The sequence below is a fragment of the Panthera onca genome, chromosome B3 (genome assembly GCF_046562875.1).
Source record: "Panthera onca isolate mPanOnc1 chromosome B3, mPanOnc1 haplotype 2, whole genome shotgun sequence".
NCBI lineage: Eukaryota > Metazoa > Chordata > Mammalia > Carnivora > Felidae > Panthera > Panthera onca.
In genome coordinates, this window is record NC_138344.1 from 47301175 (window position 1) to 47318236 (window position 17062).

Below are 17062 nucleotides of genomic sequence, written 5' to 3' on the forward strand. Positions count from 1 at the left end.
GACTTCACCTTAAGATACCATACATGGGACTAACACCAGGGACACTGCACCTGGGACAGGATATAAATGTGTTCTTCACTCAGTGAAACTCTATATTTCTGTTGACAATTTTAGCCCAGTAACCCACACACTGCAATTTGAATCTCCTATTATCACATCAACTCTTTTTTTCCTTTTCCCCTAACAACCCAATAAACATTGGGAATATTCTGAAGGTGTAGCTTCCAAAGTACCTCAATTTTAACATCTCAGTTTCCTCACTTGTACAAGACGTACCAAGGCCATTTTTAGCTTTCAATAGCCAATGCATCCATTCTATCTAAGTCCAGCCCAAATAACCCATAAAGACAGACTGAATCTCTTAAAGGGTTTTGTGGAACTGGACAAAAGGCAACAGGCTACATTACTACTCTTGTATTCTTTTCTTTCCTATACACAAAGAACTCACTTTCCCCAATTAAAAACAAACTTTCAATCAAATTCCTAAGAATTGATTCCTGAGAGCCTGGTCTTAGACAAACTAAGTAATGGGCACTATGGAAAGATGATTCCAGTTTCTCAGGTGTCTAAATGTTTGTTTAGATTCTGTATTAAAAATGAGAATATCACACGCATTAGATTAGACACTATTAACACTAGCCAAGAAGATTCTTATAGTGTCATATAGTTTCACACTATTTGTGACACTATCCTGCTATGGCTTTCAAAGGCAAATGAAAGCTCCTTTTCCCCCTTATTATGGTACACTTAAAATGCTTTAAAACAGAATTCTTCAAAATAAAATCTTAATAAGCAGATGAACCAGAAATCTTGTGGGTTTTTTTTGGAGCCAAGATTGACCATGTTAATTCTTTCCTACTGCTTGCTTTACTGACCCTTAGAGCCATTATCTTGCAAGGCAATCTATTATGACATTAATCAGATATATTATACATTGTTATGTTAACATGAGTATGCATGTTGAGAAAGCTATGTCTTTACAACTTGCTGGGTAATTTATGAGTCATTTTAACTTTTTCTGAATTTCCACAGTCCAGTTTCCTACAACACTGAATGATCTATATATTTTCTCATTAGAAATATCAGATCCAATGGTCTATTAGAAAGACCATTTGGATCTTGATTTTTAAAATATTACATATATATTACAAATATATACAGCTTGATGGCCATTCTAACTTCTTTAATTTTGCTCCTTCACAAATGAATGTTTCCTAGATACCCTAGATATATCTGCATTGAATAGGAAGTTCGTTATGGTTGACTTAAGTACAACTGTGATTTATGGTAATGTGTAAATTATTTAAATAAGAATATTTAATGACTTAAATAAATCTCATGACCTTAAACTAGTAGTTTCTAGGAAGGAAGGTAGAAAGCCAAGTAAGCTGGCTTTCTACAACAATTTCTATTCATTTGTGATATACAACAGTATTCAGTGTTTATCTCAAAAAAAACCCTAAAACACTACTGATGATAATAGCCTAAAATAAATAATCCAAACTTTAATTATCCAAAGTTTAATTAGTTAATAGTTAACCTAGGCCACAGGGTCAAATTAACTAAATATAAGAATAAGTTAAGATACTTTATGTTAAGAGAAATAAAAATTCCAATATTCTTACAGAAAAGCATAAACCTAAGTACAAAGAATTACAGAATTATTCATTAAATGCCACAGAACTTAGACTGTCCTATTTATGATATTAATAATTATGATCATTATGCATGGTTCCAACTAACTGCCTCATAGGAAATAAGAAATATATTTTTTAGAAGATCAGATGCCCTATTCCCTTCCTAAGACAAGATCTTAGTACCTTTATAATAGCTGACATCTTAGCCCTTCTAGCTTTCTCCAGCTGACCCCACACACTGAAGCAGAGTTACAAATGCCCAAAGAAAGAAGACCCACTAGGGAAAATTGTATTCGCTCAGCTTTGCATGCATCAGTGGACTTCACAGTAGATAAATATACCCTACAGCCAGATTAACTGACACAGTGAAGCAAAAAGGGAAATTTGAGATTTAGCCACTTCATCTTAAACCTCTTTTTAAGTAAGGGGTGGTTTGTTTTTACTTCAGCTTTCACTATATAAAAAAATCTGCCCCTAAGGACTCACACATTTCTAATGCTAATCATTTAAAAAAATGTTTCCACAAACCTTAAGTTTCTAATACACCAGTTATGATTTTAATAGATTCGTAATTACGGTCTTTGCATTTCACAAATGACACAAAAGTTTTAACACAGAGGAAAGTATGCTTTTATTATTAGCTCTTTGCACACATATTTAAAAGCAGGACTTCTTTAAAAGCTTAGGAAAATTTGACAAATTATGTAGAATCTTTTAAAATACATGGGGAAGTTATAAATTAGCCTACTGATGTTTTTTCTCAACTCCATTTCCAAGAACCCTCCCCCTTTCTCCACCCAATTACCTCACAAAAGACTCCAAGCCAGAACTTCCACTAAGGAGTTGTTTGCCTAAAATACCTAATCCCAAGGACCACCAGAATAGCCTCACCTACCTAGATTCTCAAACTCTTCCTGTGGAACCAGCTTCCTGTGACTAGTGAAAATCTGAAAACTGCAGAAGAGTTTCCTAAGTAGGATTAGCATTTTAAGTGAAGGGGAGGAATTTTTTATATCTAATTGAAATTATAAATAGCAGTCAACCTGATCCTCAAGCCTCATTTCTCATTCAAGTAAAAGTGAGGATACATCCAGACAAAATTTGCTGTTGCAAGTTTCTACCTTGCCTTGGAGGTGAGGGGTGGGGAGACAAGGACCAGCCCCAGGTGAAGTTTAACCACCAAAAAATTAACTTTGGGACCTTCCAATATTTTTCTCTGACAAGCTTATTCTCTTTCCCGCATCCCAGGCACCGAGTGTTACATGCTGCCCTCTTGCCAGTATTTTTCAAGATAAATATTCAATTCTGAAGTGCAGATTATCTTGCTTTTTAGATGTCCTCAAGAACACATATACAGCTTTTTGGCCTTTGATGTTTCCCACTCCCTTTGCCCACAGGTACAATACTGCGTGCTGTGCACACAAAGCAAAGGACAAATGTTGACAAAAAGATTCTTCTCACTTGCTAGTGTCACCATTACAGTTACACAGTTTCCCAAAACTAAAAGTTCAAGAGCCATTCTTCCTTTAGAAATACAGGGATTTTCAGTGGTTTAATAGGCCCCAAGGGGGACTATTTTGGTATAGATTTCTATTGGAAATGTTTCTGGAAAAGTAATCTCTGCACACTATGACCCTTCTCTTCCCCCCTGTATTCCCTAACCTACACACTCCTACATCTTTTAAATTTCCTTCAATTTATTTATTTATATATTCAGTTATCTATTTGTATATGTATTTTTTCTTTAAATTTTTATTTTTGAGAGAGAGAGAGAAAGTAGGGGAGGGGCAGAGAGAGGGAGACACAGAATCTGAAGCAGGCTCCAGGCTCTGAGCTGTCAGCATAGAGCCCAACGCAGGGCTTGAACTCACGAACTGTGAGATCATGACCTGAGCCGAAGTCGGATGTTTAACCGACTGAGCCACCCAAGTGCCCCTGTATATGTATTTTTAATTAAACTTTTCTTTTGCGATAACTGTAGATTTACATGAAGTTGTAAAGAAATAATGGAGACATCCTGTATACTCTTTACATATTTCTCCCATCTTGCCATATCACAACTAGGCCATCAACACTGACACAATCTACTTGTCATATTCAGATTTCTCCAGCGTTTTTTCATTTGTGTGAATGCGCATGTATACATTTAATTGTATACAGTTCTATCACAGGTGTAGGTTTACATATTTGCCACTGCAAATCATGATACAGAACAGTTCCATCAGCCCATAAGGATCTCTTGTGTTCAACTTTTATAACTACATCAACCTGTCTCCTTAATTCCTGGTAACCAACTATCTGTTCTTAATTCTACAATTTTACCATTTCAAGAGTAGTATATAGATGGAATCATACAATATATAATCTTTTGAAAAGTGGCTCTTTTTCCCGCTCAGCCTAATTCACTCAAGATCAGTTTAAAGTTTTACAATTAAAGTTTTTAATAATTCACTCCTTTTTTATTGCTGAATAACATTTCAAGGTATGAGTGTATCAGTTGTTTAACCATTCACCCAGTGAAGGATATCTGGACTGTTTCCAGTTGTTGGTTATTACCAAACAAGGTGCTATTAACATTTGTGTAAATTTTCATTTCTCTGGGATAAATGTTCAAGAGTGCAATTGCTAAGTTATATAGTAATTGCATATTTAGTTTTATAACAGTCAGAATGTTTTCTATAATGGCTGTACCATTTTACATTCCTAATGTAAATTTTCAGTTACTTCCTTAGATTAAATTCCTTACTGGTGGAGTTGAGACACAATGCCTTTTTTTAATAGATATACAAATTCATCTTCATAAGTATGTTGGGACCATGTTTTTCCTTCCAAGTGTATCATGGTAAACTGGAAAGGTAAAATCATGATCAGGTCATGATCTCACAGTTTGTGAGTTCGACCCCACACCGGGCTCTGTGCTAACACTTCAGAGACTGGAGCCTGCTTAGGATTCTGTGTCTCCCTCTTTGTCTGCCCCTCCCCTGCTCATGCTCTGCCTCTCTTTCAAAAATAAACATTAAAGAAAAAAGAAAAATATAAACAGACATAGAGAATACACATAACAACATAAAAATTATGAATGAATATATACATATATCCCCTCTGTATCTCTTGGGAAAAAGTAAATTATAAGCAGACACCTTCTATTGTGCTAGTACCCAAAGATGTTTTCTAGGATCTTTGTAAGACACCTAAAGATAGGTGACTGGCTGGCTCAGTTAAAAAAGTGTGAGACTCTTGATCTCAGGGTCTTGGGTTCGAGTCCCATGTTGGGTGTAGAGATTGCTATAAATAAATAAATAAATAAAAACTAAAAGCAATTTTTTAAAAAGAAAACCTAAAGATAAGGGTGCCTGTGTGGCTCAGTCGGTAAAGTGCCTTACTTTGGCTCAGGTCACAATCTCACAGTTCGTAGGTTCAAGCCCTGCATCAGCTCTGTGCTGACAGCTTGTAACCCTTAGTCTGCTTCAGATTCTGTGTCTCCCTCTCTCCCTGCCCGTCCCCTGCTGGTGCGCGCTCTCTCTCTCTCTCAAAAATAAATAAACATTAAAAATAAATAAAGTACATCTATATAAAAAAAGAAAACCTGAAGATAATACTTACATTTTTAAAAAGATACCTGACTGAAATCTTACTGTAAAATGAAATAAAACAAAAGCCTATACTTAATGTGCTCCTATCTGGTCTAAACATACAGATGTGCATGTATGCATGCACATGCACACACATACCAAGAGTAAAAATGCTCTCTGCATTTAATATTGTCGCTAAATGTTTTGCACATATATGAAAGGAAAATAAAAAAAGAGTTGAGAATTCTTTGGTGGGAGCATATTTCATTGTATGCAAACCTGAGCAAAAATTTACAAAAATCATCATATAGCAAAAACACCCTACATTTTCTTTTAAACCTTTATGACAGAAGAGAGCGTGAAATTGAAGACGAATAGCATTTCAAATCAGAACACTTCCTAAACACAAACCATTAAGGTACGTTACATGAAAATTACATGAACTGCAACAAAAATCTGTAATTTACATTTACTTTACAAAAACTGTTCGGATACAAATCTAGAAAATGTTATAATATTTTTACCACACACCCTTTGGAGAGATTTCCAAATTCAGAGTGCAGACTCTCAAAAAAAGCAACAAACAATATACTTTTTTGATGATTACGCCACTGCCACACTATCCTCTCATCAGAGACTCTTCCTTTGGACTCTTGCCAGATATTATCTGCAGATTTCTCTCTGTAGAACTGCCCCAATGCCACATCTCCACTGGGTTGCCTAAGTTTCACCTTTTCCTCTCCTAGTGTGATAGTTCAACTCAGTACAGCTACAATTTTATATTGATGTTATGAGAAGGAGTTTTCTGAAAAATTTCAAGTTATAGAAAACTAAGGGAACACCAAGATTTCAGATGAAGGAAATCTGACATGTGCCTAAAAAGCCAATTATCAGTATCCTATCTAAAGACAAAAACAAGAGAAAAATAATTCACCTAGTGAGCAACTTACTATTCTGTATAGAGGTAATAAAGCCCTAGAAATTTTAGAAATAATTCACCAGCACCACAAGCACTAATCACCATGTCTGGATATTCAAAACACACACCCACACCCACAACAACCCTGTTATGTTTCCTAGAATTTCACACACACATATATATCATGTTACCTCTTCAAAAAATTGACAGTGTTGCTATTGTTTAAAGTATTTTTGTTACATTATCTGGAATAAGATTAACACACTAAGTCCTGGAGAACAAATCCAGGCCACCAACTGTTCCTTTTATAGCCCATGAGCTAAGAATAGTTTTTTGTTTTTAAATGGTTATATAAGTACCTGCATAATATTGATTTTGCCTCCTGGGCTGCAAACCCTAAACTATTTACTATCTGGCTTTTTGCAAAAAGGTCTGCTAACCCCTGATCTCAGGGATCAGTGTAGAAAAGTATGTAACAGAAATTAATAAAATTTATGACTATTAACTAATTGATTTAATTTGCAGTAAAGTAGCCTTGCGCCCTACTCCTATTTAATTGTGACTCCCTAGAAATTTCATACCATCTGAGGAGTTTGACAATCCTCCAGAGATATTCTCAAAGTGAAAAACAAGTATGTAATACAAGGATTATTGTTACATACTTCACTACACCATACATATGATAATAGCCACAAAAAAAAAAATTCTCAACAAGAAAGAATTAAAACTCACCCTGATATACACCAGAAAGCCCTAAAATACAGGTAAGAAAGGCGTGTGTTGCTGTTCATAAAAACCTAAAATCTCAAATAACAAAAACAAAACAAACCCATCATGGAAGCCAAAGAAAATGTGAGCTATAAAAAGCAAAGGCTGAATTTTGTAAGAAAAAAAAAAAAAGAAACTGAAATGCGAAGAAGATTACATAAATGGTGGACTGACACTGAAGCAACAATCTTTTGAGGAGATTCACTTAAAACACAAAGCTTATTAAGTACTGCAGCAATGCGGTACAAAACCTATACAACTGAAGGATCTGAATGCCATAAATACCTTCAAACAATAATGTTTCCACAATTTAAACCAAAACAATTCAGGATATGCTTTCAAATTTTTAAAAAATTCACTTTCATCTGGTGGTTAATTAAAACTTGCAAAAACAGTGTGACACTAACCAAGCTAGTACTAACTCTTCATTTTGAAAGACCCTCCAGAGTTTTCAGCGTATGGGAAATACCAGCTGTACCTCCTCCTACTTTCAGTCTTTATGATAACCATGTATTTTTCAACCTTCTCAATTGAGAACTACTGAGCTAGATGACCTTTAAGATCCATTCCAGTTCAACCATTCTATGAGAATTTTAGTATTTATTTTTAACAAAACACTCAGAAAACCAATAGTAAATGATAAAGGGATCATTGTAACCATTAGCAATGAAATCTGAAATATTACCACATAGGAGGCATGATCTGATAATGCTGTTCCGGGATTTTCCCTTATTCAAATAGCACCCCAAATTCTTAACTACATGCCATGGTGTGGATCTCAGATTACATGCATCTAGGAAAACTGTAAAGTTTACAAAAGTTCCTTTAACAAAATTATTCTTTTGCTCTCTAGTAACCAAGTAGCCAAGTAGTAACCAAGTGGCTACTAGTAGTAACTAGTAGCCAACTAGTTACCTCCTGCAATGTATCCCACTATGGGCAGAGTTCACTTTCACTTGGTTGCAATTAGACACAAACAATGGGAAGATTCAAGGAAGAACCATTTATCAGATCTATGCCACTGGCTGACTATAAAGCTATGCAGAGCAGTAGGGATAACTACTGATCACAGAACATACACAAGTGATAATGAGCACAGGAACTGGGTAAACAAAAATAAAGGTCCTCCTTACAGGAGTCCCTAGAGTTACCAGTATGCAAGGATGCAGAGTTAAGCCAACATTATGACCTCATGAAAATATTCACTAATAACCACAAAAGTTAAAAAAAAAAATGTAATCCCTGTGAAACAGGCCTGGCAGATAGTGTGGCTATCTCGGGCTAGAGTCAATGGTGTCGTTGGTCAGTCTTTTGGTAAATATACCACTATACCAAGCTATACAAAAGAAATCCATCAAAAGTTCAGTCTCACGCAAGAGACTCAAAATTGCATGAAATCCTTGAAAATGATGTCAAAGAACCACTTCATTAAACACAAAAGTCACTGACAGATTGGAACCTGAGTTAGAGTCTGTTAATAACTAAAGAGAAAATCAAAAAGGTTCAAATGTCAGGTACAAGACATTTCTATATTACCAAACAATTTTCTGAAGACAAAAACTACACCAAAAACTCAATAATTAATTCATCCTTTGTTCACTTAAGACCTAGGGGATTATGTAAATCACTGTTTGCTTTGTTAATATTAGTTCTACTTTTCAAATAAAGTCCCAATCAAACATTTTTTTTTTCTTCTATCTTCTGAAATTTCAGCATTTCTTTTATGTAATTCTAACTAAATCTTCTAAGTAATTCATTCCAGGATTAATTATGCTTAGATAAAAGGGATCTGAATCTATACAGAAGTACTCCTGAAACTCTGAAACCTCTTTCAAGTACTAACTACCCTGGTCTTTCCCAGACTGGGTGGGCCTAAAAAACAAACAAACAAAAACATTAGCTAATCTTTGGCTCATAAGAATGATTTCTGAAAGAATGGGTATCAGGTCATTTGAACTATGGAAAAGAGTCTGCTTTTCGGGGTTGTGAAGGCAAAGTAGGGATATGGAAAGAGACAATGTTGCTAGGAGCAGAGTATTATTTAAAAAAAAAAAAAACATAACATAACTGCATTGAAAGAAAACATTCCAAACCACTAAGGAATAAGGTATCTTGTAAAATGGGAGCCAGAAGGGTCAATTTACAACAATTTGCAAAGAATGGGGTGAGGGAACTACAAGTACAGACTAAGACACAGAAGCACCCCCTTCCGTATTCCACTTTCTTGGCCCATTTTGCCTCTCCAATTTTATCCCATTCTCCCAACAAAAACTTTTAAGGGTAAAGTAAGGGATCTGATGACATTGTTTGAACACCTGGATCTGCCATGTCTAAAATCAATCTATTTTCAGCTGTCTGCAATATGTGACTCAGTACTTTTTATTGAACACAGTTTAAGTTCATTTCTGTCATTTGTAAGGAAAAAAGTCCTGACTAATACACTAGATTATGTTACTCCACAATAAAAAACTTTCCCTGTTCACTTCCGGCTCTGTCTTATTTTGATTTCTTCTGAATTTCTGTAAAAACTTCTTTGTATCACTCCCCTTCTAACATGTGTAATAATTATCAAAATTATTTCCCCTACCACATTAAAACAGCAAAATCTGTAAAGACAGACTGAACCTTACTTTCATATTCTGCCATATGCTATTTTCACACATTAAAAGGCAGAAAAAAAGGCATGAATGGATACATGAAGGAGAAAGAGGGAGGTATTCAACAATTCAGACTGGTTAATTCAGACTGGTCTAAGCAGTAGCAGAAGAAAGAAAAAGATATGCATGAGGAAGAAAAAGATACTAAGAGCTAGAATGTGGAAAAAATGCTCGACAGAGGTACAAAAGAAAAAAAGCAGTGTAGGAGAAAGGGGATATGAGCTAAATTAGAATGAGGAGGGTTGGGTCCAAGGTTTCTTTAACTACTCACTTCATTTTTCTTGGCTTTGGTTTCTTCAATGGTAACTAGGGTTTTTTATTCAAGTTTCTCAGTGCCAACATTTTGTTTGTAAGTAGCCAAAGAACAGAGAATAAAAATCAATGAATATGTAATCCATATCCTTTCCTGAGACTTGAGTTAACAAAACATAAGTATCATCCTTATGAAATACTGTCAAACCAGGTACTAAACTACACTGTTTCCCCTAAGCACAATTATCATTAATTGTTAATCATTAATTGTTAAACATTAATCATTTTCATTAACTCATCTAGTGAAGGAATTTCATATACATCAAAGTTATAAATCTTTTTATTTTAAAGTTTATTTATTTTGGGGCGGGGGGGGAGGAAGAGAAAGACAGAAAAAGAGAAAATCCCAAGCAGGCTCTGCACTGTCAGCACAGAGCCCAAAGTAGGGCTTGAACCCACCAACTGCAAAAGCATGACCTGAGCCAAAACGAAGAGTCGGCTGCTTAACCAACTGAACCACCCAGGTACCCCAAACTTAGAAATCTTTTGAGGCCAGAGTTCTACTTACTGTGCTTTGATATTCTGAAAATGGTGATTCTACATTTTTTTGTAACTCTAGAAGAACTCTGGATTAATCAGAAATTATACTGCAGGCAAGATCAAGTATACAGAAGAGTTGAAAAGAGCAAATATATAGGAAAAAAGTGTACTTGGGTTTACATTCCCAGACAAGCCCATAGAAACCTACTGAATCTGTAATAAAATGAAAATAATGTAGTAGCTGCTATTAGAGGGGGCCCCTTAAACTCTGAGGTAAAGAACGGTAGGGCTGACAGGCGCCTGGGTGACTCAGTCAGTTAAGCGTCCCACTTCAGTTCAGGTCATGATACCATGGTTTATGAGTTCAAGCCCTGCATCAGGTGGGCTCAAGCCCCACTCTGGGTTTTGCACTCCCTCTCTCTCTGCAACTCGTGGGATTCTCTCTCATAATAAACAATTTTTTTTTGAAAAAAAAAAAAAAAAAAAAAAAAGAAGGGTAGACGAGCTGAGCAAACAGACTCCAACATGAAAGGAAGGACAGTTGGTTTATTTATAATTCAAGTAAGTCTGCTAAAAAGACTTAACAATACTGTATTTGAACAACTCAACCCAACCTATATTAGCTAAGATGTCTAAAATAAGTTATAAAAATATATACAGCGATATCATTAACATTGTGCCATTTTACATTTCAGACAACTTTTCATGTATTATCTTTTATTTTCCCCATAAAACAATCTATAAGTATTGCTCAGTGTGTGCCTCATGGAAAACTAGTTCCTCAAAGGCTAATGATCCTTTATACAAGAAGGATTCTGTGTGTCATCTGAATCTAGGATGTGATGAGATGACCAAAGTTAAATAAGCTTTTCCTCCTGTTTTTGTTGTTGTTGTTTCCAGAGACTTTAATATCCCAAAGCACAATATGAATCTCTTAAGAAGGGGCACATGATGTACAATGTGTCCCAAAGTTATATAGCTATAGAACCATTTTTTCCTGGTCATTTCTGCAGACCAGGGTCTCCATAATTAGAGTGTAGGAAAACGATGAGCTAGTGAAAACCTGGGAGCATAGAAAGAACAAATACCTGACATGCCTAATGGAAACAATACTTGGGAGTCAGGAGACATGGATTCTATATTCAGTTTTGCCACTTATTGGTTCTGTGCCCTCAGGGGAAAAATAACACTTAATTTTCCTGTGCCTTAGTTTTATCATTTGCAAAATAGCAATTCTAATTCCAGTTGAAGTCTTTTTCAGGGTTGGATAAAAGATATTAGATACATGAGATTTTAGAACTATAAAATTCTAGACCTGCAGAAGACCTTTCAGACCAACCAGCAATATCCTATCAGAAAGGTAATTTTAAGGGTCTGGAATAAAACCCACATCTCCTTTTGGCCCCACATTTCGCCCTATACCCTTCACATGCTGCTTTCACTCTTTAACAGATAAAATATTAAGAAAACATCTCTAGAGGCAGAATAAGTCTCAGAAAGGAACACAATTGAAAGTCTCAGAAAAAAAGTAATATTCAAGTGATATAATCTCGCCTTAAAATTCCCATTGACAACATATACACATATAGTCCAAAATAAGTAAGGCTTTGAAAAACATGGAGAGATAAAAAGATAAGAGTAGCTCATCCCATAATCACTTGGAAATTGAAGGTAGACAATTTTTTGAAATAATTCATTTCTATATCCAATTAATAAACTGGTCCTACCATCACCAAAAATATACCTAATCAACAACAGGTAAAGGAAAGCAAATCTTACTAAAATCAGTGAGAGAACTAAGGGTAAAGAAATGGACTAAAGCCGGAAGAGGCTAGAAATACATAAGATTATCTGGTGATATTACTGCAATTCAGGGCTACTGTCAAAGCTTTGCAGCTTTCCTATAATAGAGTACAGGACTGTTTGATGCTAATTACTTAGTGATGTGCCAAAAGGATGTATTTATTTCACTTGAAACATAAGAAAGCCCTTTTTTCCATAATGACAAATCAATGGGATAATTCTGGAATTCATTAAAAAGAAACACTAACTGATCCAACATAATAGCTTTATTTCCTATGTAAAACACTTCAAAATATCTAAATGAATATAGAAATGCATTTTTCTGTAGTAGATTGTTTATTATTGAATCATTATCAACCCTTGTTAGACAAAATTTCTCATTTTTGCAATGTGCAAAATCATTAAAGTGTTTGAGAGCTCCATCATGAAAGACAGTGGCACTTTATAATCCATTATTTCTTCAGGCAAATGTGCTTATAGTTGAACATAATACGAAAAATAACAATATTCCCTAGCATATGATTCTATCCCCCCTCTTAATGGTATTTTTATATGTTGACAGCAATGATGAAATATGTTACTGCTTTCCTATTAGCTTTAACTGTTTCTAAGCAGTCATCATTTACGGCATCACTCTGAAGTATTACCTGTAATGATGATTAGGTATCTACAGTTCCGAATGCTTCCCATACTGCTATGCATGTCTCAGTCATGCTTTAACAACATAGGTTTTTAGTCTGAAATTCCTTTAGATTACCAAAAGGCTATAAGAGTGAATCTATCCGTACACTATACCGAGCACTATAAACCTACATATTTGAGTATCTAACAGTTCATTTACTTCAGCTCACATCAAGTAGGATTGCCTGTTGCTGTACAGAACTGCTCTAAAATTTAGGAGAAATTCATTTCCAAAGCTACTGTCATTCAGATTCCTTAAACTGTTAGATACCTCATGTGATCATTTTATTGAAAATAAAGGGAAGAAGTATAGTAAATTAGGTATTACCAATGACTGGTGAAATCCTTTTGAACATACCTGCCTAATATTTTCAGGGTTATTTTCTCCTTCCTTATAGGTAAATTAACATTTTTAAGATTAGATAGTTAAAATTTACAATGAAAATGTATAGCTGCATATTAACGGTACAGTGTAGTTCAGATGAATCCAGATTTTTTCACTCATACTGTGAAGGGATCAATCTGTTTATAAATTTGAGGGTTTTTTGGTTTTTTTTCAATGTTTATTTTTGAGAGAGAAACAGGGTGTGAGCAGGGAGGGGCAGAAAGAGAGCGAGATACAGAATTCAAAGTAAGCTCCAGGCTCCGAGCTGTCAGCACAGAGCCTGATGCGGGGCTTGAACTCATGAACCACGAGATCATGGCCTGAGCCGAAGCCAGACACTCAACTGACTGAGCCACCCAGGCACCCCTAAATTTGGGTTTTCATAATGTTTCCAGATTTATTTTAGATGTTGATGTTATACACAGAGTATGTATGACTATTAAAAGATTTGTAATAATTATCTGTAAACTGAAGAAACCAAGAAGCACATTTTCATAATTGCTCCAACTAAGAAAATGTTACCTCAAACTGAATTACAGAAATATTTTTAGTCAACAGCTGCTCAGAGCAAGTGACTGACATGCACACTTCTCAGAATTCATTTACTTCCCACAACTTTAACAGTCACCTTGGCTCAAAGCTATGCTAATGATGCAATTCCACTGGGCTTAAAAATCATATCTGTGAGCTAAGAATAAAGGTAAATTGCATAAACATAAAAAGGAGTAAGTTCTGATTTTTCACTTCTAAGAAGTATAGCCTCAATTAAGAAAGCTTAGTTCAATCTGAAATTACAACAGCACTGACTAGAGCTTGCTCTACCATATTTATAATAAATTAAATGCTACTTGGGAAAAAGATACACTACAAAAAGAAATTATGTGGAGTGTCACATCTATTTTACTTTGATGGTAAGTTCAATAGAAAATTAAAAAGATAAACTGGAAAGTTTTCCCTGGCTAAATGCAAGGATAATTATCTTGTTCTCAGTTTAATATTGATTTTTACCTGGAATAATGTGGTTTTCATTTGCATTTACGTTAAAACAAACTGTCATTTTAAACACAAGTTTTACTACTCATTAGATTTTTTACTATTGTGTCATATTCAATGATTCTGGCTTTAAACTGGTAACTGCTTTAGGCAAAATCCACACTAGAATATCAGACTGTGTCCTCAACACTTCATGGAGGATAAGGTAATTAAAAAAAGACTTTGCAAAGCAAAACCATTTATAAAGAAATTGCAGACCACCAGGATTTTGGATTTGGGTAATCCATTTAGATTAGCATGGCTGTGTCCTAAAAGGACAATTCTAAGATCACAATATAGGTCATGTCCTTAACAAATAAAGCAATGAAATTAATGTCAATTACACAAACTTCCATATTTACATGACGCCAATGACAACAACTAAAATAGATTAAACAAAGCTTTCTAATGTGCTCAGGCCCAGCAGAAACAAGAAGGAAAAATCATGTCATAAAGCTGAAATTCTTTTTAATCCGGCTCTGCAAAAAAGGTAAAATTACTGTTTTTAAAGAAAAAAAGAGTGGCAGCCAAAGTAGGAGGGGGGAAAAAAACCCAACAACTTGGGCTTATCATTTCAGATTGAACAGCTAAAAACTTTCATATGAGGAAGCAAGAAAGGAAGGAGACAGTGGTGTTTTGCAGGGAGTAGGGGGGGAAAAAAAGAAAAGCTAACCTTAAAGGTTTTGCCAAAATATAATAATCAGGTTTGGGTGGCAGGTAATATCCTTCAAAGTACAACTTCACTATTGCAGAACACAACTTTCAAAATCCCCAATATGAACCCAAGTACTTAAAACAAATGCTGCCAACATCTAAGTGTACTATTAAGTTTTAATTATATAGTGCCAAAAGACATATTGTCCAACATAAGTAAAATCTGCTTAAAATCACTACTTTGTCATATTTTTTATTGCCACACGTATAAATGACTGTTAAGACAAATAGTCAATTACAAATGTCTCCAAAAGACATTTCTGCCCAGAAAGCAGAAAACATATAATGCCTGATGTCACAAAGACATTGCCAAAACTGACAGTTAAAACACTACTACTTCTTTTTTTGATACTGATGCTTTTTCTGAATGCTTGCTCCTCAAAATGAGCTGAATAAGGAAAGCCTGGATGCCCCTAGAAACACAGGAACTTTCTTCTAGATACAGATGTGTATTTCCTGGACAAGGGGATAAAAAATGTCTCTGACCAAAGAGGCTTTGTGAAGACTCCTTGCAGAGAATTACCAACTTACCCATCAGATTTGAGTTCATGAAAGGTGTTGGGGACAAGCCTTCATGGGCCCCTAATCGACTGTCATTCAAGTGATCACTGTAATGAGGGCTGTCTGTAAAACCCTAGGGGGAAAAAAAAGACCGGAGTATTAAAGAGATTATTTGGCAGTCCTGCTAATTGAGCATAATGACACTCATCTAATTAATATACAGACTTACAAATGGTCATTCCTAACCAAATTCCTTGTTCATTACTTGAAAAACTAAAGAGAAATGCTCCTTTTATTCCTTTTAAGGTTTTAAAGTAGTTTCTTAATGATCTTAAAGAAAATTAGCCCTAGGAACTCTTTACATCCAAAAGGAAAGTTCTATAGTTCATCTTTTTTTTTTAAAGGATAAAGAAAATATATTTTTAAATTGTAATAAATAAGGAAAATGTTTATCTCTACCCTCCATTCTGTCTCTAAACCCTACCAATTACTTAAAATACTAAAATAATCTACAATCAGTATATTAGAATTGAATCCTTTCCTAAATGGAATGGCAAACAAATATTTAACAAAAAAGATCTGTTTGTACTCTTTTGATACTAGTATAACAAGATATACTGCTAGAGAAACTGAATCATGTAAAAAGGAAAACATTTATTAAAAATAGCTGATTCAAATTCTTATGAGTTTTAAAAATGAAATTGTACACCATGAAAACAATAAAACTAATGTTATTATCTCACAAGAGGTGTAATTAAATTTCTCCTTATAACTTAAAACATGTTTTTTAAAAGCAAAGGAGGAAAAAAGATACTAACGTTTACAAATAAATGTTACAAAAGCTCTGTGGATTAAAAACTCTTCTGGTTCTCAGTCTCACACATACTAAGTACAAAATCATACTGTTTTTAAACACGGCTTTGAATGCTGGTTAATTAAACCTCGGGTGGATACCTACCCTTCTGCTAACTTATGATGGTTTCAGTAAAAATCAGAAAAACCTCCTAGAGGCCCAAACAAGAATACAAACTGCCTTGGCTCCCAGAAACAGAAAACACCCAGAATCCCCTGGGATTATAAAATCATCAATCACTGAACATTTATCATTACTGAGACCGCAGGCTAACATTCAAGAAGACATTAATGGGGCTGAAACAGGCCTCACTATCTTTGCAGGCATGCTGTCAGTTCAACCAAAGGGCTAGGAACTGAGGGCTAAGTAACTGTCAAATCATTACAATTGCTTATGGATGCATGTCACAACTCCTTCTGCTGTTCTGTTTTAAAACTAATCTTCTGGGAGTGCTAACTCCCAGATGAATCTTTGTTTCATTTTTACCTACTTTAGAATTACTGATACACATGTGACAGACATACAAGAAGAATCTTGGTGACATTTACAACTTGGTTATGACCACAAGGATGTCCTCTGGTAGCCACAAGGAAAGTCTCATCTGTCACAGCCACATGCAGTAGAGGCTTATACAAAACACAATGGCTCCTAGCTAAGGTCACTCCTTGGAGTTTACTTTTGTTGTTTAAAACTTAACACTCTTGAGGTGCTAAGTGACATGTCACTATCTCAGACATCTGGGTATTTC

At 35.0% G+C, this 17062-nt stretch overlaps 1 protein-coding gene across 11 annotated transcripts in view; it reads right to left on the bottom strand.

Moving 5' to 3' along the window:
- Positions 1 to 17062, bottom strand: part of TCF12 (transcription factor 12) — a 377037-nt gene that overhangs the window by 168577 nt on the left and 191398 nt on the right. For all 11 annotated transcript variants that reach the window (XM_060618409.3, XM_060618411.3, XM_060618407.3 and 8 more), the window contains one exon: positions 15492 to 15594. In XM_060618409.3, the coding sequence (XP_060474392.1) occupies positions 15492 to 15594 (103 nt within the window). The remainder of the gene's footprint in view (positions 1 to 15491; positions 15595 to 17062) is intronic.